The following is a 22,055-nucleotide window of genomic DNA, read 5'->3' on the forward strand; positions in this document are numbered from 1 at the left end:
TATTGTAAGTTACCAGCGACTAGAATACGAGAATAGCCATGAATAATAATCAGATACTTATTATTGAATAGATTAATGGTGAACTAGTAGAGCTGGATCAGAATTTTTCCCTATAATTTGGATATAACAGTTTTAAAAAAAATGTTAATTCTCTCAATTGTATTCATATAGAACCATGAAGGAGAGATAAAGATGTTAACTTATTGTTTACTATTTCCTACAAGTTTTCAGGATACTTAGAAAAGTTGTAGAAAGGCTTTGAGGATAGAACATGAATTTTGATAGATAATTATTGGGAGAATTGGATTATGGAGTTGATGGGTGGAAACACTGGACTTATAATGATTCATAGATTGCAAACGAATTGAGCATTTGGATCGATAAGAAGTCAAGCTTTGAATAGTTGGCATTGAGGTGAGTAGTAATCTTACCTCAATTTGTATTTTCATAACTTGCATGGTTTATATATGATTTTGAAAAAATAAATGTGTTACCAGTGCTTTGAAATTGCATGTGGGACAAGTCCTTTTACTTGATATGGTACTGAATAGTTTACTCGAGATGTTTACAATTATTTAAAATGTTCTCACTGTTACTAGACATGTTCTACTGTTCCTTGGGACACGCTTACCGTTACCGAAATAAAATTTCAAGAGTTGATAAGAAATTATATGCCCTTTATTATTTTGAAAATATTTTTGTACGAGTATTTACTGTTTACAAGAAAGAGTATAAACGGGAGGAAACTTTGAAGGATCCTGTAGCTAACGGTGGGTTCGTTAGACCTGGTGCACCTTGTATTTACCGATTACCGAGTACAGTTATAGCCCTCGCTAGTGGGAAGGTAGAACTAGCATACAGTTACAGTTTTTCCCTCGAGTAGGGACCTACAGTTATATTTGACTCTTTTTACGAAGGGGTCCACACAGTGATACAGATACATGATCCTTTCTTGGAAACCTCCCAAACATAAGGAATTGATATGATACAGTGCTTACCGAGTTTATTACCGAATTGTTAAATTGATTTCTGTTATAGTAAATACATAATGAGACTGATTATTCTTACCGTTTTGAAAGAGCATTTTATTTTTATGATAATTTCTGAATTTTATTATACCAGCATGTATTTCTGACTTGTCCCGATAAAAAATGGTTGTGGTTAAGTGTTAGTACTCAGTGAGCTAGCGACTCACTCCCCCGCTATTTTTTTTTACAGAGACAGCAGTTGACGCGAGCGAGGATTTTGTTAATTAGAGTATAAGAATTGATAGTTCCTGGTGAGCCCCCACTTTTTCGCTTGGGCGAAGAGTTTATTTATTTATTATCGTCCTTCCTTATGAACTCTTAGAGTTGCTTCATAGTCACTTTTATTAGCATCATGAGTATTCATTCGTTATATTGGACTAGTTACTACTATTGCACTTCTTTCCGTATTTTTTAAATTGGTTTGGTATTATTATGGTTATGAGGTTGGTAATGATGGTGAAAACTCGTTTTTGGTTAGTTGACGAAGATTATGAATGATTTACGTGCATATTGGTTGGTTGTGTTGGTAATTTCTAAGACAGGATTATTTTTGGATAGTCCTAAAACAGGGAAAACTCTGTCCGATTTTGTGTAAATTACCGACGAGGTTTACTTGGGAGCACTTGTTCCTAAGCGCCGATCATGATCCTAAATTGGGCTGTGACAAATCCACGCCAAATGAGTGTTGAACTTTACTTCTCTTTGCCACCTCCATCTCGATTTAGGTACTAAAGTTACTAATATTTAAATATTCAGAAACTATACCTGAAGTACTTAGAAATTAAAATAACAAAACCTAAAACATTTAAAGGGACAAGATAAAAGCTATCAGCACAACTGCAAGTTCCAAACAAATTTAAGCCTATGATGGGTGGTGTGACGCTCCAACTTTTATAGTTATCTTTCGTTAAATTAAAAACATAAAAAGGTCAACAGGGCAACTTTGATGTAGAAATTACACAGCTTAGTTTGGATTTCATTTCTGTGCAGATATAATATAATAAAATGATGACCTCTGAACAGCCTCATGGTGAAGAATGGATGCAAGAGACAAACGAGGATCTTGATTACAGGTTATAAGAAGTGCTTTGTCAAGTGATTAAAGCAGCTCTCGCTCCAGTCTCACAGGAGTATGCTAATTTTGGAAAATGAACAAAATGGGTTCCCCTGGATCAACAAAAACATAATTCTACCAAGGTTTATAGGACTCAAAACCATAAGCAAATATATATATTTTTTACACCCTCCCTCCCCAAGAACCGCCTTACGGATAGAAAAAATAGAGACCTCTCTACCTGGCAGTTGTGCAAGTAGAGATGGTTTGCCCCTTCATCATCTCGACACCAGCCAGTACTACTATGATTGACATCAACCAACTGTAATGTGGACTTATGACAAATTATAAAGGTCCTACTGCCAAATGTTAGAATACTTTTGAAGGCTGCTGCAATCATTTTCCGTTACTTCATGGCCCCAATTTCAACCATTCTTTGACTTGCTTTCCTGCTCTGAGATAGCCAAAAAGGAGGTGAGACAGGGAGAATATCTCAATACTAGAGCCAATAGTCCCCCCACATCCACTCCTACTGTTGTGATGCTATCGCCAAGAAAAATTTAACCGAAAGACCTGCCTCCACCATGACCAGCTTAAGCAGCGTAACTCTTACAAAGATTCAGAATTAGTAGAGCTTATGGTGCAGCGATGATTGATAAAGTCCTCGGGCAAAACAACCCTTTTCAGTTTGGCAACTGAAAGCCATTCAAACACCTGACCCGGCATTTACAATGAAATTTATATAAAAGAATGAGATAACTCATGCAATTATTATTTATTAGCAGTATCATGATTGTCCTCATGTTCGGCCATAACAAAATTGTTGGAATGGTCATCCTCTTCTCTCCTCTCCATAAAAGAGATCTCGTTGTGATTGCTTCTATCTGAGCCTCCATTATTTTTCCGCTTCCTAGTCATAATTTTGGGAATGAGGCGTGTTACCTCATTGGTCTCTGTTTCTTCATCGTCATGATTGAGCCGTTCAAATCGAACAGCACTGACCTTTCTGGCATTTCCTGCTAATATCTGCACCACAATTGACAAGATCAGCTGCCAACTAAGTATCTGCCTACTATGAAATTCTTCAATCTGCTAAGTTCATGGAAAACGACAGCAGCTTGGATTTAAGAAGGTAGTTGAAGCTTTCAGTGTCAATCCATTCATGGTAATTCAAATCAAGCCATACAACGGTTCAAGTCCACAGCCATACTATTGGAATTCTTACCTGGTTCAACATGTTTTTTTTTTGTGACCGAGAAATCCGTCTAAGGCCGATCCTTTGGACCAACCGCAGCCTTCGAAACTCGGTGGATAATGGGCCCGCCCCTCTACCCTTCTCCACTTAAATACCAGGTTTTGTTTTGCATGGTGTGGGGGCTTGAACCTGTGACCTAAGACACAAATCCACCACCCTCTGCCACTTGAGCTAGGCTCTTGGTTTTTTTTATTAATAGCACATTTTATAGCATCATTTTTAGCATGTTTATCAGGTTCCTATGCTTAATACCTAAATATTTCAAAAAATTTAGGTCCCACTAAATCAGGGATTCATTTAATTCTTTTATCCTTTTTTCAAAGTCATCTTTCGTCTCTCATCTCTTATTAAAGTTCTCTCTCATCTAGAGCAATCCTCTCCCCTTTTCTATTGTGATTTTTATAAAGGTATAATGAACTGTTTCATTGGCCTCGTTGTTCTTATAAGTATAGATATGTTATAATCAAGGTCTAATATTTATGCATTGTTCTTATAACTTATACATGCTATGTTCTTGCATTGTTAGTATAATTATATACCTGTTATATTTCAGGTATAATATTTTCTAGGAAATTAACTGTTCAATTCACCACATTAAATAGCTAAATAAGAAAAAGCTGACAAAAGATAACAAGGAAAAGCAAATAACAATTTAAAATTTGGTCACACTTAGGGCTTTGGTATATGGGTGAGCATCGCATGATAAGTGGATTAGAGGCACGTCACAGGTCTGAGTTATGCCGAAAACAAAAGCCTGGTATTTAAGTAGAGAAGGATAGGGGGCCCGTTATCCACCAAGTTTTGAACCGTTTGCCACTGGCCCTCGAAGATTTCTCGATTATCCAGAAAAAGAACAAATAAAAAACTTCTACACAAGAAGCAACTTCTTTTTTCTGAAAGAAATATTTGAAAGCAACTTAGCATAAGTTTATCCTATTCATTTCACCAACCTAAAGCTCAATCAGTTACTGTATAACAGATGAAAACATATGAAATCTATTGCATCTGCCCGCATATAAAGATTAGAAAGCAGTTAGTGATGTCAGGTAACAAAGCAGCCATAGCTATTTCCAAGAAAGAAAAATCACAGTTAACTATAAAAGCAGCAACAACTTGGTTATTTTCAACTCGACCAGAAAAACGTGAGGATTTAGAAAATAAACACACAATCTGAAGTTCAAAAAGAGGCACATTATCAGATCCTCTCTATGCACACAACCCCCTCTTTGCACAGGAACTATTATTTATTTTTCTAAAGAAAACACAGTTCTGTTGATATGCTATTGATCTAACTCTGATATCTAATCCAATTTGTACGGCTGGAAGTACTCATTTGTAGTACATTTACTAGCTCCAATTAGATAACTACCACATAGAAGAGCTCGTATGTAATGGTGTGGAATACACACAAAAATCTGCTTTTTTACAGGAAAAAAGAAAAGGCATACCTCAAGCTTAAACATTTGGTTCTTCTCAGTTTGGTCAGCTCGATCAGATTCTGTGTCATTATAATTGTTGTCCTCATCTTCATTTCCCCTTTCCAGTATAACCTTAATCCTCTCACCTGTCCTTGGGATATATCCAAATGCTTCGCAGACAAAGCCAGAGACTGTCTCATACTGATGGTCCTGGTGCCAATTAAAATAAAGATGTCAAATTAGTGGGAAAAATCTATGATTAGCAATAGTTGAAGCTGTTTTCCCCTACCAAAATCATGCTAACAAGCAGACATAATAGTTATTTGCAGAACCGGAAACTTGGCAGCTACAGCTAGAAAATTAAAACAAGCAGTAAGATGTAATTATCAGGTAGAAAATTTAGCTCTTAGAAGAGTAGTATACCTCTGGCATTTTAATATTGAGATCTTCAGAGAGCTGGTCAATAGAGGTGTTTGCATCAACATCATATATTCCCTCAGCCCGCATGACGATATAGCCAGTTTTTTTCTGGATTTCCTCCTGTCACGCGACAAGAAAAGATAATACATAAACAGATAACTTCCACTGTACTAATGAGTAATGATACTCTAGAATACAGAGATCACTTCACCTATCATAACAACACCTAAATATCACCGCTAGTACAGTATGGAGGTTACAAATCATTTAATTTTCAAATATATTTATCGTTTGGACATATTTAAAAGAGCTGCAGTAATTTCAGCTCTGAGTTGAAGAGGGCATCCGTCAGAGATATCTGAGGACCTACAAACAACTAGCAGCTCAAAGAAGTGGACAGAGGGACCCATAAAAGTCTTACTTTTGAATCATTTTCATCGAAGATTTCACCAACAATTTCCTCGACCACATCTTCAAGGGTTACGATCTGTTTCATGAAATAAGAAATTTCGATAAAATTAATGAAGCGTCACAACCAAGAAAAAGACGGGATGAGAAAGAATACTTACTCCAATAGTTCCTCCATATTCATTTAGAACAACAGCCATGTGTACCTTTCTGATTCGGAACTCTCTTAGAAGGTTCCACACAGACATAGAATCTGCATTGTTACAAGATTATTGTTTACCTCCTTGGGTAACTTCATGTGTTGGAACGAAAACAAGAGAGCAGTGTATACCTTTTATAAGCATAAAGCATGAAAAGTTTTAAGAATGGGATATGTGTCATAATAATGATACTCGCTGAAAGCAGCAGGTTAAATAAGGAGTATTATATCTCAGCAGCGTAAGGATCTAAATACTGCCTTCAGGAAAGTGGACAGACCTTCAGTAGCGTTAATTATACTAAAAAATATTTATATCTGTTTGATAATATAGTTATGGTAAACCAGTGTAGTCAAAGGCGAAAAGCTCTAAAAAGCGCTCTACGTCTATTTGGGCTTTAAGCGCAAAGTGCACTTAAAGTGTGAGTTTTAGTTAAAAAAAGGCGCAATGAAGGAAAAAAATAAAAATTTATATGTAATTCAAGAACAAAGCAACAAATTCTTTCACAATGTTTCCGTTAGCAGCTAACAAACTTATTTCCGATTATATTTGTTGTTTAATGCCGCTTGATTCAAGCGAGAACTCATGGGCAATGAGACGCACGCCTTAGTGCCTTGCCTTACACTAAAGCGCAACTTAGGCAAGGTGAAGCGCCCTTCTTGAGCTTTTCTGAGCTTCAGGGTTTAAGCGCGCCTTAAATGAGCCTTTGACAACAGTGTGGTAAACAGAGACATTAAGTCTCAAATATATGCAGCTGTACGTAAAAGCCCTACTGATAACAGCATCTTGTATCAGTATATAAATTATTGATTTTGCAGACATGGTTTAGGTGAAATCGACAAAATAGTTAACAGGGGATCTCTCATTCAAACAGCAATCAGGAACAAATGAATATTACCAGGAACAAAGTATGCAGGTTTATGAGCCATGTCTCCCACGACAGAACTTTCCAGCAAGTCTCCCTTCAAAACCAAACAGAATGTAATTCTGCATACTATGAGATTTATGTGTACAATTAGAAATGATACCACTACTATTCGGAAAGACGACTAGTTGAGGTTGTAGATAGTAGACCTTTTGTACATAATCTAGGAGATCCATGGCATATGCAATGCCAACAATATTATCTATACGTTGCTCAAAAACAGGCACCCTGAAAATCATAGATAAACTCTTTTAGCACCTTTTGAAGGAAATTTGTTTTCTATGCAGAAAAAAAGCGATAACACGTCTAACAGACCTGGAGTACTGATGTGTCACCCAAAAACTATGGAAATCAACTAAAGTTGCACTGGCATCGATTGCAACTACATCAACAAGAGGTGTCATTACCTCTCTGACATGGGTATCTTTTATCTCCAGCACGTTTTCAATCATATCCTGCAAGAGAACAGAGGTAATAATATTCACATCTGCGAAATTCTGAAAAGTTGCATTTTAAGAAATTGAGAATTAATTCAAAAAAACAAAAGGAGAGATGATAAAACTGATAGTATTGCAAAATACTACAGGTTGAAACTAACTGATAAGTCAGTTACTCAGAGCCACCTACTTATGCATGGAAATCAACAAGTTCAAGGATATCCCAACAAATATATTCAAGCATCCTCTACTTAGTCCTCCACGAAACACACCTTGTACGCATTTAACAAGCTGCATTAGTTATGAACCATGACTAAATGAGGATGTTTGGGAATTACAAGGGTGGAACTTCAATTTTAGTAAACTTCTAAATGACTGGGAAATAGAGGGAGTTGCCGAATTTTATAAACACGTGGAACTGTTTCAAGGCACTACTGGTTCTGATGATGCTTTGACATGGAAGGGGAACTGCAAAAGGATCTTCACTGTCAGTTCAGCTTACTCTGTATTTTTAGAAAATGAGAATCAGGATAGCAACTGGCCTTGGAAATTGGATTGTGGTATTACCTTTGCTATAGTCAAGTAGAATCCAATAGCCCACTTATTTTTGCACTGTGGTGTCACTGGTCTGCTATGGCAACTTTTCCTGAACATGGTTGGACTCGAACGGGTTATGCCTAGTTCTAACAACTGATCTATTGAGGTGCTGGAGTAATGTTGGGGGATGTGTGAGACCAAGAGAAATGGTGGAAGATAATCCGAACTTGTATATGGTGGACCTTATGGAAAGAAAGGAATGCCATGTGTTTTGAAGGAAGAGGCAGCTCAATTCAGAAAGATCAAGATGAACTGCTTACTATTATTTCATTTTTGGTGTAAAGAAAGCTATGTATATGATGCTGACTCTTTACTAGATTCTATCCTTGTAAGATGAACAAGGATATATATAGCAACTTGATACAGGGGGTATGTACGAGACACACCTGTGTCAAGTTGAAGTGTCTAATCACTGGGTAAGGTTGAAGTGTCAAACTGATAGTTGGGGCCAAGTTTGAGTGTCTGTCTATGTATTTTGCCTTTCATATAATATAAGCTACAATTTTTCACATAGCTTAGTAACTCTTTCATCATTGTTCATTCATATACTTCCTTAAATTTATAGAAGTAGAATAAAATGATACACCTATTAGTTGATCCATTCACTTCCAAAATATGTAACCATCAATCTCCGGTATTAACATGAAAGATAAACACAAGATACAAAGAGCTTGCGAAAATGGAGCTCGTCCAAATAGACATGATAATGCACCTCAAGATGCTGCATTTAGTACAATGGCCACATACTTGAGGGCTACTCTCACGGACAACTAATTCAATGTGAACTAGACAACCTTAATATTAGTAGAATGTGCTTCTCTGGTTCATATTTGGTAATAATTGAGTAGCCACGAATAACAACAGAAACCCAGAAAACACATTAACTCACCTGCTCTTCCTCCTCAATTGCGCCACTTAACTCTGCCCCTCTCAGCATCAACTTCAATTCATCTTCAGTGACGTATGGTTCACTAGAATACCAAAATAGTTACAAAAAGATTTCACACAACTTGAAGTCACAAACTCACATACAAAAATAAACATGCATTCTAACATGCACAAGACTAAGCTACATGCTCTCTATCGAAGTGAAAAGAATGCTGGTGGAGAGATAACAGAGGCATCTCTCACTATTATTTTGAATTCCAGCATACTTCTCAAGATCTTTCTTTTTGTATGACGATGTACTTCTCCAGATCTTTTTGGTTAATTAAATAGACCATGGGTCTAACTCAATTCCAAAAACTAGTTCATGAGATAAGGATTGCACAAAACCGTAAAAAGAGACTATAGCCTGTATCCCCAATATGAGTTTCCAACACCTCGCATGTCCTGCGCTGGAAATCTGGAACGTGGACAACACTACACGGATCATTGGGAAAACCTTCTAACATGGAGCGATTTAGCTAGATACCATGTTACGACAATGAATTTTGGGTCTAACTCAACTCCAAAAGATAATTCATGAGTTGAGAATTGCCCAAGACCATATCAAGAGACTACCTCCCACCAGTACAGGTATTGGGTAACTCTCGCAACCAAAGTTTAGAGAGATTTGAAAATCATCAAGCGTTTTTTGTCTTACCCGGGATTTGAATCCCGGTCTCCAAGGTTTTTACCCACTTCATTTACCGTGAGACCACGCCCTCGGGTGCAATGTGAGATTCTAACACTTCCCATCTATTTTATCCTAACCAGACTTTTCTACAAGTTATCATGGACAAAAGACTAAGAATCTATTAAAAACTATATGCAGAAAGAACCTAATGCTTTTGCACCTAAGGGTGTGGCCTAGCGATTAATGAAGTGGGTTAGAACCAGGAAGTCTTAGGTTCAATTCCCAGCGAAGACAAAAAGCACTAGGCGATCTTCCCATCTATCTAAGACTTGGTGGATAGAGTTACCTAGTACCTATTGCTGGTGGGAGGTAGCAGGTATCCCGTGGAAATAGTTGAGATACACGCAAGTTGGCCCGGACACTACGGTTATCACCCCAAAAAAAAAAACTAATGCTTTGCATGTATCTCTCTATAACAATGTATTTTTCCAATACAAAACAGCATATAGTCACACGCTATGATTGAGAACAGGCATGTATGACAAGGATAATCTTTACTAAATAATATGCGTGTGTGAACTTGCCATGTTCATCTCATCTTTCTCCCAAAAAAAAAAAGAGCGTGTTCATTCTCAAAATAATAATAAATAAGAGCATGTTCTGTAAATACAGCTCACAGATGGTAACAAAAGATGAACAATCTGTAAGGCGGAGCTCGTGATAACAGCAAGACTTGATTTACAGTCATCATACCTTCTTCCTTTCAAGCCGAGGAGTTTTAGCATTCCCATTGATAGATATGTCACAACTCTTCCAACTGGATATAGTATCAAGGAAAGCCATGCCACTGGCCTAACCTAGAAGCAGTTCAAATCAGATTCCATCTAAGATTTTCGAGGCATCATCAGTATATTATCTGAATCCATTAATCACTTTTTCCAGCCAAGACATCAACTTACCACAAACCTAGCAACCTCCGTAGCATTGTGAACAGCTATGCTTTTTGGAGTAATTTCCGTTAGGAGAAGGATTAAAACCTTGCAGAATAGACAGAAAAAGGTGGTAGTTTAGCAACACTAGCAGAATATTGTATTGGCATCTGCACTGAGTAAAAGTTTACAAGCAGCAAAAGCGGTCTTCATTCACTTTTCTATATTTTCAAACAAAGGGAAAAAGGACTGAGGCATCCTCAGCAATAGAGGTTTTTCAAAGGAGCAACTCATTTTTCGTTTGTTAAGTCAGCTTACAAAATCACACTCTTCAAATTAGGCTTTGCCTCTGTCCTCCAAACTATTTTTAAGCATAGGCTTTTGGCCTTAGCAAATAAGGAAAATATATGACTAAGGAAAAGGCCAATATCAAGAACAAAGTAGACGGAACATGACATACCGTCATAACTCCAGTTGCCGCACTCACACCAGCTTCACCAAATACTGCAGTTGCAGCCTCAGTAACTAATGCAGTAGCTCCAATATTGACAACGCTGAGCACACATATGAAATCTAAAATAAGAAATAATCTTCATTTTCAAGTCGAGGAACACAGTATAAGTCATGATTACAACATCAAATGAACAGTACGTTGTTCCAATGAGTATAGTTGTAAGGAATCGAGTAACATCACTCCTCAACATTTTGAAGACTCCCTCACTGTCAGATTCTTTTTCAGCCAACTCCCGTACCTAACATTTAAAAGCAGAAATAATTAATTGCATTAATTGGCGAGTAAAATGATGTGCAAATGATGAACGAGAGTTTCTTTCTTTTTAATGCTAGAGAAGAAAGAAAAAGCAGCAGGATAGTGACCTGGAGAAGCAAAAGGAAGCTTCACGCTAAATTCATCAGCAAAAGTTGATTCACATATAAGTAAAAAGAACTTTGGTAAGGAATAAAATGATAGGGTCCATGCCAAATTTGATTTCGTGAAATACAACACAACAATGAACACATTCTAATATTACAGATTTGTAACTATCTCAAGCTAAAAGTTTTACCTTTCTCAGCACCTTGAATCTTACAAAGAACAAGGTGAGGAAAATTAAATTTTCCTCATGACTTTGTCAAAAAGTACGGCCATGTTAGAGTACGTAAAAGACATGCAATAGAGAATGATAATTTTATTTTGTTTTTTCTATCATATGTGAGGAAGATACCAAACAAAGTTAGAAGCAAGTTCTAAAGCACGGTTGTAAGACGAACAATATTATGTAAGTGTGGATGTATGGCATCCAAGGCTACCATATCCACAAGATGAATTTCGTACAAGATTAGACAATGTTAGGAATGATATCTGCTAGAGACATTGATATCCTTAATCTTACCATTAAGCTTCTTTTTTAAATCGGTAAAAGTAATTTAATTCAGCAAATGTGCACTAAGAAGGTGCACAAAACATGCACAAAGCGAAAACTCAGTTCACCCACAAGCCTTATAAACACTAAAATTTGCTTTAAAACGGCAACTTAAGCACCATGATCTCTCAGCTATAGTGAAGTCCATTATACTCCCGACACTCCAATTTATATGCTCCACAAATTTGGGACGTCCTAAAATACTTAACACTATTTCTAGAGCTTTTGAAAACAAAAAGAACAAGGTAGTTAATCCTAAGCACAAAAGCTTACTTTTGCTTAGTTTTTATTGCAACAGGACTACGGCAGATGATTTAGAATCGAATGTCTTCGTTTGACTTTATTAGTTCTTCAAATTCACCGTAAAGTTCTTTTTTATGTACTTTTTCCCAGCATTCCCTTGGTGCTGGATTGCATCAATAAAGTGCTTCATTACCTTTAAAAAAAACCTTCAACCCTCCACCTACTGGTGGCTTGAGTCACCAAGGGAAAGTGGAAAAAAGGTCAGAAATGATTCCTGGACCAAGGGGGTGGTTTGAGGGAGTGGGGTTTACCATATTAAAAAATGCTAAACCATAATAAATACTATTCTGTGGGTTTTAAATACAGCAACAAAAATATTCAATTACTTATTACTTCCTCCGTTGCATTTTATATTATGGTGTTTTACTGACACGAAGTTTAAGAAAGATACCTTTGTCACATACCAAAAGTACCATTAGAACTTGTGGTCCTTTTTTTGGGACAAGCGAAAGGTTAACCATTAGAAGTTAGAACTTGTGGTCTTGAACATGACATTAAGGGTCAAATAGGAGGTTTAAGAGCTTCCAAATATAGAAAGATATAGTTCTTTTGGAACGGAATAAAAAAAGGAGAATGACAAATGAATTGGAACAGAGGGAGTAAACATTAATAAAATTATTTTACTTTATCGAAAATTGCAGTTTTTTATTTTACTCTTGAAAGATTAACTGTGTTTTAATTTATTTTCGTTCCCTTTTTCTTTTCTTTTTTTTTGGGGGGGGGGGGGGTGTTTAAGAGAGGCCTAGGGAAGATAAAGGGGAAGGGAAAAGTTTGGTGAGAATTAAACCTATATAATTCAATGTATGACATTTTAGAAGTTGCTTGAAATGTGCAACTCATTACAAGCTTCTAATTGGCTCACTGGTCAAATTATACATATTGATCACTAAGCCCTAAGGTCCAGTCGTACCCAGAAATCAGAATACATAAAACAAAAGTAGGAGACCTGAAGATTTGGCAATAGTTAAGTCCACCTGAAAACTAATCAAAGGTTAATTTTACTCTTCTATACACTTATAATCTCAAAAATCAAACAACAGCAAATGCGAGCATAACCCCTCTTGATCATTTTCTAAATTACTTCTTTTCATATTACATTTGCCCACCTTATCCACAATCCTTTCACACTAATTCACATTTTTACCAACTAGTGACAAAGTGTTATTTTAATTTTTAAGGAAAATTTTCTTAGCGCGCTATTTTGATGTGCACAACGTGCAAGCCTTCTTTCATACATCAAAACTGGCATTTTTTACTTTTTTTAATCAGTCAAAAGTTTCGTTAACAATGTACCAAGAAGGTGCCGTGTACGTCTAGACTGTTTTAGCATATTTTCTCAAATTTTGTTATTCATCCGCACTAGCTCTCTCTATTCTTTTTAAACTAGCCTGCTTCATTACGACCGCAGCACCATATAAACTTATACAGCTTAAAGGACTCGCACTAAATTGATGAAATGAAACAACTGACAAGTAGAGAAGCATCAGCATTTACTCATTACGCTTGAGAATTCAGCATACAGGATTAATACAAAAGCTTTATATTTTTTTCTTTATTTCTAAATGGGATTTGTATAATGATGATATGAGTTGAGCTTAAATGAATATTGAAGATTCATATAGTTGACCCCAACTTGTTTGGGACTGAACCTATGACCTAAAGCAACTTTTGAACCCCGTTACGACTACGTTCAAACTTTTCTTCATTTAAAGGGATTCAACAGCTTATATATAACCCAAAAAAATCATTTTTACCTTATTTGCACAGTAATATTATTCGATGAAGGGGATTCAGTTCAACCCCCTTCTCTCTACTTAATTCCACCACGGATTGAAATAGGAGAGAAGCATCAGCATTTACTCATTACACTTGCGAATTCAGCATAGGAGGATAAACTCAAAAGCTTTATATAACTTTTCGCTTGATATTAAGATAGGGGTAAGGTCTGTATACACACTACCCTCCCTAGACCCCACTCATGGGATTTCACTGGGTTATTGTTGTTATTGTATTAGCAGAAAACTAAGCATGCAAATGCACCACGGAACATATTTACAATTAAGACAATGCATATAAAGAGGAAGCAAAAGAAGGTACCTTCCAAGGCCAAAGTGTAGTGATTGAGGTCTCAGCCATTGAGAAAAAAGCTGAAAGACTAAGAAGCGCCGCAAGAACCAACCCTTGCTCTTTAAAAACCCTGAGAAGCTGCAAAACTGTAGGCCAAGAACTCCTCAACAGAACCAAACTCTGCTCTATAACCCCATTATATCCCCCATTTAAAACCCCTTCAACAGCAAGAACTCTTCTGCACCCAATTACAACAACCCCACATATCACAGCAGCCAAAACCAATCCTTTTTTGAGCAACAACTCTAAAAACTGTATTCTTAAACATGACCCAGAAGAATCTTGGGCATTCTGAAAAACACCATTTCCTTTAACTGACAGACAAATCCTAGAATTAAAATTACACCTGGAATTTTGAAAATTTGAGGGAACCCCACAAGAGTAACGGAGGTTGTTATGGGCGGAGAGTTTAATGGATAATTTTAATTGACGAGTATAAATGCTTGGATATGAACGTTTTTTGTAAGTGGTGGTGATGAATGAGGATGGATTAAAGAGTGAGACTTGGTGGACTGCTGCATCCATGGAATTTTCTTGTGCAGAATTCAAATACTAAAAGAAAGCAAGAGGAATTGTGGGTATTTGGAGAACTGGGCTTTGTTTTTCGAGTTTGAAGAGATGAAGAAATTGGGGAGAGCTCATCGCGTTCTTGGGTCACGAGAGCTCACCTGCTTCCAACTTTTTTGTTTCTTTTAAGCTAAGCTCGTCGAATCAACAAGCATACATACGACGCTAACTAAGCAACTTGCAGGTGTGAAATGACAGATTTGACATCATATTGCCCGTAATCTCTCCTCACACCCTGCGGTCTGTGAATTTTCATTTTATGTTTTGGTTTCAAAGCTTGACTAATCAGAGTTCACACGCGCTATTGCTGCTAGGGTAAAAAGTCACCGGATGATTAGAATTGATCGTAATTATTAGGATAGTAATTATATAGTATTATAATTACGATGATCTGTTTGTTTATCATAATATAATTATATTGTAATTATAAGTGTATTATTTGATTGCACAAGTATAATTACACAGTTAAATTAAATTTTAAATATAAAATTAATTATTAAAAATTAAAAGTTAAGATTTAACAAATATATGCCTTTATAAATAATATTAAATTTGACATTTAAGATAGATATTATTTATTGAAAATATATTAATTACTAATCATATATTTGTAACTAATAAGTACATATTTGTAAGAACATCATGGACTGCATGCTTGATAAAATGATTAATATTTATAAATATAACGCCACAACATTACTCAAATATTTTACGAAAAATAATCTATCAACTTTAACTAAAAAATAAATGGCATACAATCTGAATTAATAAGTGAATACTACTAAAGCAAATAAATTGGAAGCGAAAATATAACATAAAATTCAAAATCCAAAAAAAAATAACATAATACTCTTATGTAAAATTACAACATAACCTAAAATAATTTTCAACATAATTTAAGTAAATATAATTCAAAAGAAAAGGAAAATATAAGTCTATAACCTCATTCAACAATGAGATTCTACTTTAATCACATCATTCATTATATGTTAAGTTTATTAATGATTCATTACTTCTAATATTAGGAGGAGGAGTTTCAAAACTAGAATAATAGCACAATTATGCTAAATGAAGAAAATAAAAATAAAATGAAAAAATATGAGCAACTACATAGAATCACAAAGAATAAAGGTTGAAAAATAAAAATATTCTTTAATATTAAAAGTAAACTATTATTTTAACATAATTAAGTTTGCACATGACCTTATCCTATAATAAAGCTTAACTTCAATAACATCACTCATTATAAGTCAAGTTTGTGGATGACTTATTCTTTCTAAGATTACAGGGTATAACTTTTTAGAAAAATTAGAATAATTACATAGTTAAATGTAATAAAAATAAATAAAAATAATTAAGAAAGAAACAAAATATGTGAAATTATATAGAAACACGTGAAGTGAAGGTTGAAAAATGAGAAATAAGAAAATAAAAAAATATTTGAAATAAAAAAGAATTTAAAAACTTAAAAAAATTAAAAGAAAAAAAACCACAAATAAAAAGTAACTTAAAAAGAAAAGAAAAGATATTTAAAAAATAACCTGATAATTACACCATGTAATTACCAGCAATTCTCAGCTCCCCTTGAGAATTGCAGAGTGTAATTACACCTTCTCAATTATATCCAATTATATGTTGACTAAGTAATTACTTGGTCAGATAAACATGCGAAAACTATGTAACTCAATTACACTCAAATCTAATTACATAGTGGCTTTCCAAATATGCTATTAAAATTAGAGTCGTGTGATTAAAAATGAAGGGATACTTACTTTTATTGTCAGAGACATTTTACATGTGTTTTATATGTTTCTCCATAAGTAAAACAAATATATTTATACAATTTAGATGGCCAAATTAATTTTCACTATGATTTGTAAACTTTTTATATTATTAACTTTAGCTTTTCTTTACAGTTTGTTTGGATGGTTGTTACATGTTGTTTTATAATGTATCATATTGTATTGTACTGTATAGTTTGATAAATATAATGTTTGGATAGATTGTGTCGTTTGTCATAGTTTCATGATATCACGCACCAACAATATGAAGAATAAACTTGCAATATTATAAAGAAAAATTATGATACGGGATAAAATTACTATATAAAAAGGTAGGGTAAATGATAAAATAAATTATTTAATAATAATGAAGGGTGAGATTAAGAGATAAAGACAAAGTAACGATGCGACCATACCAAATTGGCCATTACATAAAGTGGCACATTTCGTCGTTACGTAATGACAGATTTAACGATACGATACAATAAAATTTAAGTAACAATCAAAACAAACATCGTGTTTAAATTAACTATACAATAGGTAACAACCATCTAAACAAACGGTTAGGTTAGGGTACTTTTTACTTGGTCAATATTATTATAAATTTTTTAAGAAATACTGAATAATTTAAGTCATTGAAATTTATAATTTGACCCATGCTGAGCAACTGTGCTAATTATTTCACTTGATAAACAACAAATATAAAATTTAAACTCATAAATACTTTTTCCATTTACTATTTATTTTATCTTTATCTATATCTATATCTATCTATACGGAAAAAACTTACTCGCATCCGGTGTATACACCAAGCCAATAATTAAATGGCATTTGTCATCTTATTAATTATAAATTAGTAGTATTTAACCATAGTTAACTTCATCTAATTTTTGTAATCTTAAATAATATAAATATAATAATAATCTTATTAGAATTCTAGCTATTCTGTTGTTCCACGACAAATACTCATTGTAAAAAGATAATATTGAAATGGTTTCTTAGTTCACAATTGTATGTAAAATGCTACTACTGTTTACAAATCAGATCAACCAAGTTCACTAGCATCTCCTTCTCAAAAGTCTCTAATATCAACCAATCTAATGTCTTCCGCTACTTGCCAAAACTGTAGATGCAGCAATAAATATTGTTAACCGCAGCCGAGTCATAGCACTTCAATTGTAATTTGGTCCTGATTTTCACATAATTGTGTATACGTCAGGTGTGGGTAAGTTTTTTACCTATATCTATATACTATATTAAAAGCACGAAGGCCTTTAGCAAAATGTCGTTCGCCTTTTTTACCCTTTAAAAATAGTTTTTCACATTGGATAAAATCGTAATTAAATTGCTATCCTAATATTTAGGAATTTGAAATCTACTAAAATTTTGATTATTAAATTCTTTCCTTATTTGAAGTCATAATTATTATCAAGTCTCTGCCTTTTTTATTTTGTTAGAAATAATTTAATCACTATTAGACTTCAACTTAAATAAAATAAAACTCTAGCTTTGTCCAAATCCAAATTAAACGTAAATTTTACATCTTTTTAGTCCGATTCTACCAAATTTATTGGCTATTCTGGTAAGCAAAAACGTAAAGAAGTTTTAAACACATTAGGAATCTTAGAAAAGTTTTTATTTTCAAGTTTTTCCTTTTCTTTATTTTGTTATAAGCAATTTAATCATTATTTGACTCAAACTCAAGTAACAGGTAAACTTTGCACTCCATTTAGTTCTTCCGAATTTTAAACAATTATATTTTCTAATTCTTTGTTTCTAATGGACAAAATTGTAATTTAATATTTTTATTAGTTAAAACTTTTAAAATTAACTAAAGTTTGGTTAATAAATTTTTCGTTATTTGAATTGTGTTGAAAGTCTTAATATTGTATTTAGAAATTCAAAATCAAGTATAATAAACATTGTTGTATAAAGTTCGCATTCATATATGATTCAAAATGGTATATGCAGAATTTAGTCATGCAATTTTAAACTTGTATTTGATATTCAACGTTTTGATAATGAACTAAGACAAAATATCGAATATATCAATTTTCAATTTAAAACAAGGAGTTAACTCTTTAATTTCAAGAATTTTTTTTTTTTGAGAACTTATGTTTTTCCCAATATCTAGGAGATCAAAATCTAATAAATTTTGTAACATTAAATTCTTCCTTTTTAAACTATATATAAAAAGTCCTATTATATTATATCTATTGCGCAAAATCTTTTCCTTATTTTATGTAACACAATAATTTTATAAAGACAAATAATATCAAAAAAATAAATAAAAAAAACATGGTAAGAAGTAAAGAGTAGCTATTACTTGGTGTAGGTTTGAATTATTTTTTGTTATAAAAGTATAACTGTTATAAATATATTATATTATGGATGTTCATTTAGTACTCCGTTGTAAATAAGCTTCCTGAAGAAGCTTATCCATATGGGACTCCACCGTAAATATGTTTATCTATTTAGTACTATATTGGAAATAAGCTTCCTGAAGAAGCTTATCACTTCGGTACCCGGTTATGGATAAACATTACCCCCAGTATAAGTTTATCCATACCGGGTATAATAGGCTTATCTTTTCAGTACCCAGTTATGGATAAACATTACCCCCGGTAAAAGATTATCCATACCGGGTATAATAAGCTTATCCATTCAGTACTCCGTTATGGATAAATATTGCTCTCATTAGAAGATTATCCATATCTGGTATAGCAGCAGCTTACACAGCAACTTGTAGCAGCTTACACAGCAGCTTGTAGTAGCAGCTTACGGAGCAACTTCCTTTCTTCTATAAATAGAAGAGATTTCAGTTCATTATGTACATCAGTTTGAATTCGAATAATATATCAGTTTCTCTCTATACTTGTCTTTACTTTATAGTCTTTATTTCATAACACGTTATCAGCACGAAGCTCTACCATCTCGAGCAAATATTTTGAAAGTATCTAAGGTAAGAACTTTCTTTTCCTAAATAATGTCAAATCTTTCTAAACTTGAATTTGTAGCCCTGGATATATCGGGCAAAAGCTACATGTCTTGGGTACTTGATGCTGAAATTCATCTTGATGCGATGGGTCTGGCAGACACCATCAAGGATAAAAACCAGGCATCAAACCAAGACCGTGCCAAAGCAATGATATTCCTACGCCATCACCTTGATGAGGGCCTGAAAATGGAATATCTCACTATTAAAGATCCAGTCATACTGTGGAATAATTTGAAAGATAGATATGACCACCTGAAGATGGTCGTTCTTCCACAGGCACGTTATGATTGGACTCATCTAAGGCTACAAGATTTTAAATCTATCAGTGAGTATAATTCTGCTATGTTCAGAATTATTTCCCAATTAAAATTATGTGGTGATAATATTACTGATCATGATATGTTGGAGAAAACTTTCACCACTTTTCATGCCTCGAATATGCTCCTGCAGCAGCAATATCGAGAGATGGGATTTAAAAAGTATTCTGAACTTATCTCACATCTTCTTATAGCAGAGCAACATAATGGGCTATTAATGAAAAATCATGAAAGCCGACCTATTGGTTCTTGTCCATTCCCTGAAGTGAATGAGACGAACTTCCACCAAGCTAAACGTGGAAGAGGTCGTGGCCCCAGTCGTGGTCATGGCCGTGGTCGGGGAAGAAACCCCAATCATGGTAATAATAATGCACCAAAGAAGCCTCCTCACCACCAGCAGTGGAAAAGGAAGGAACAAAAGCATGAAGCGGTGCAAGCGCCAAATGCAGAAAATGCATGCTATAGATGTGGAGGAAAAGGGCACTGGTCACGTACTTGTCGTACGCCAAAGCACCTGGTTGAGCTTTATCAAGCCTCCCTGAAGAAGACAGAGAAAAATGCTGAAGCAAATTTTATTTCTGAAGATAATTTAGACTTCATGCATTTGGATGTAGCTGATTACTTTGCACTCCCAGAAGGAGAAATAAGTCATGTAATCGGTAGTGAATCTGTAGAAATGTAAATATTTTAATTTGTGTTGTTTGTAATAAATAGTATGGTTATGTAATTATTGTACATAAATAAAAGTTATGTTTTGATAATGATATTTACTATAATATATTTTATTTATGTTATTTTGAAGAATATGGATAACCCTCAAATTATGTTTGGATCAAAGACAAATCATGAAGATATGTGTGTTATTGATAGTGGAACAACACATGCCATATTCAACGATCAGAAATACTTTTCTTATTTGCATAAGGAAAAAGCAAATGTTTCAACAATTTCTGGTAATATAAGTTTGATTGAAGGCTCCGGAAGAGCCATAATATTTCTGTCTAAGGGAACAAAACTTATTATAGACAATGCATTGTTCTCCTCCAAGTCCCGAAGAAACTTGTTGAGTTTTATAGATATCCGCCGAAATGGGTATCATGTAGAGACAATAGATGAAATGAACAGGGAATATCTTTGTATTACAAAGAATATTTCTGGCCAGAAATGCATTGTAGAAAAGTTACCAACTTTATCTTCTGGCTTATACTATTCAAAAATTAGTACAATTGAAGCACACTCTATCGTAAACCAGAAGTTTACGGATTCAAATACTTTTGTGCTTTGGCATGACCGTTTGGGCCATCCCGGATCAATAATGATGAGACGAATTACTGAAAATTCGAGTGGGCATCCATTAAAGAACCTGAAGATTCTTACAAATGACGAATTTTCTTGTGATGCTTGTTATCAAGGAAAAATGATCACTAGACCATCACCAATGAAGGTTGATATTGAATCCCCTGCCTTTTTAGAGCGTATACATGGGGATATATGTGGACCTATTCACCCACCAAGTGGGTTGTTTAGATATTTTATGGTCCTAATAGATGCATCTTCAAGATGGTCTCATGTGTGTCTACTATCATCTCGCAACCTGGCGTTTGCAAAGCTATTAGCCCAAATAATTCGATTAAGGGCACAATTCCCAGATTATCCTATAAAGGCTATTCACCTTGATAATGCTGGAGAATTCTCATCTCAAGCTTTTGATGATTATTGTTTATCCGTTGGGATAAAAGTTGAACATCCTGTAGCTTATGTTCATACTCAAAATGGCCTTGCAGAGTCATTTATTAAACGCTTGCAATTGATAGCAAGACCACTACTTATGAAAACAAAATTGCCCACTACTGTTTGGGGCCATGCTATCTTGCATGCAGCATCACTTATCCGTCTTAGACCGACACATTATAATAAATATTCTCCATCACAATTAGTTTTTGGTCATGAACCAAATATTGCCCATCTACGAATTTTCGGATGTGCTGTATATGTGCCAGTAGCACCACCACAACGTAGTAAGATGGGACCACAGAGAAGGATAGGAATATATGTTGGGTTTGAATCACCCTCTATTATTCGCTATCTTGAACCATTGACAGGAGATTTATTTACTGCTCGATTTGCAGATTGTCGGTTTGATGAAACAAATTTCCCACAATTAGGGGGAGAGAAAAAGGAAATCAAAAGAGAAATTGTGTGGAAAGTTTCATCATTATCTCACTTTGATCCCCGTACCCCTATATGTAATCAGGAGGTCCAGAAGATCATCCATTTACAGAATATAGCAAATCAAATGCCAGACGCATTTACTG

The 22,055-nt window shown here is 34.5% G+C and overlaps 1 protein-coding gene across 1 annotated transcript; it reads right to left on the reverse strand.

Annotated features, from left to right (window-relative positions):
• Positions 1-2,072: 2,072 nt before the first annotated feature.
• Positions 2,073-14,735, reverse strand: LOC104227059 (putative DUF21 domain-containing protein At3g13070, chloroplastic). Its single transcript, XM_009779191.2, has 14 exons — positions 14,048-14,735; positions 10,878-10,978; positions 10,687-10,780; positions 10,257-10,334; positions 10,051-10,154; positions 8,629-8,710; positions 7,021-7,160; positions 6,855-6,933; positions 6,679-6,742; positions 5,745-5,836; positions 5,597-5,662; positions 5,179-5,295; positions 4,786-4,965; positions 2,073-3,108 (listed from the first exon to the last, which is right to left on the reverse strand). Exons 1-14 carry the CDS (start codon positions 14,600-14,602, stop codon positions 2,854-2,856), a joined length of 2,007 nt encoding a protein of 668 aa, XP_009777493.1. The 5' UTR covers positions 14,603-14,735; the 3' UTR covers positions 2,073-2,853.
• Positions 14,736-22,055: the final 7,320 nt, after the last annotated feature.

Source organism: Nicotiana sylvestris, chromosome 7, assembly GCF_000393655.2.
Source record: "Nicotiana sylvestris chromosome 7, ASM39365v2, whole genome shotgun sequence".
Lineage (NCBI taxonomy): Eukaryota > Viridiplantae > Streptophyta > Magnoliopsida > Solanales > Solanaceae > Nicotiana > Nicotiana sylvestris.

Bases quoted from the DNA above. Each gene is read 5' to 3' on its own strand.
- LOC104227059 (XM_009779191.2), bottom strand. From the start codon at position 14,602: ATGGATGCAGCAGTCCACCAAGTCTCACTCTTTAATCCATCCTCATTC. The intron at 10,335-10,686 runs GTATGTCATGTT...CTATTCTGCAAG, and splicing joins CGGCAACTGGAGTTATGACG to GTTTTAATCCTTCTCCTAAC. The intron at 5,837-6,678 runs GTAATATTCATT...GTAACAATGCAG, and splicing joins ACCTGCATACTTTGTTCCTG to ATTCTATGTCTGTGTGGAAC.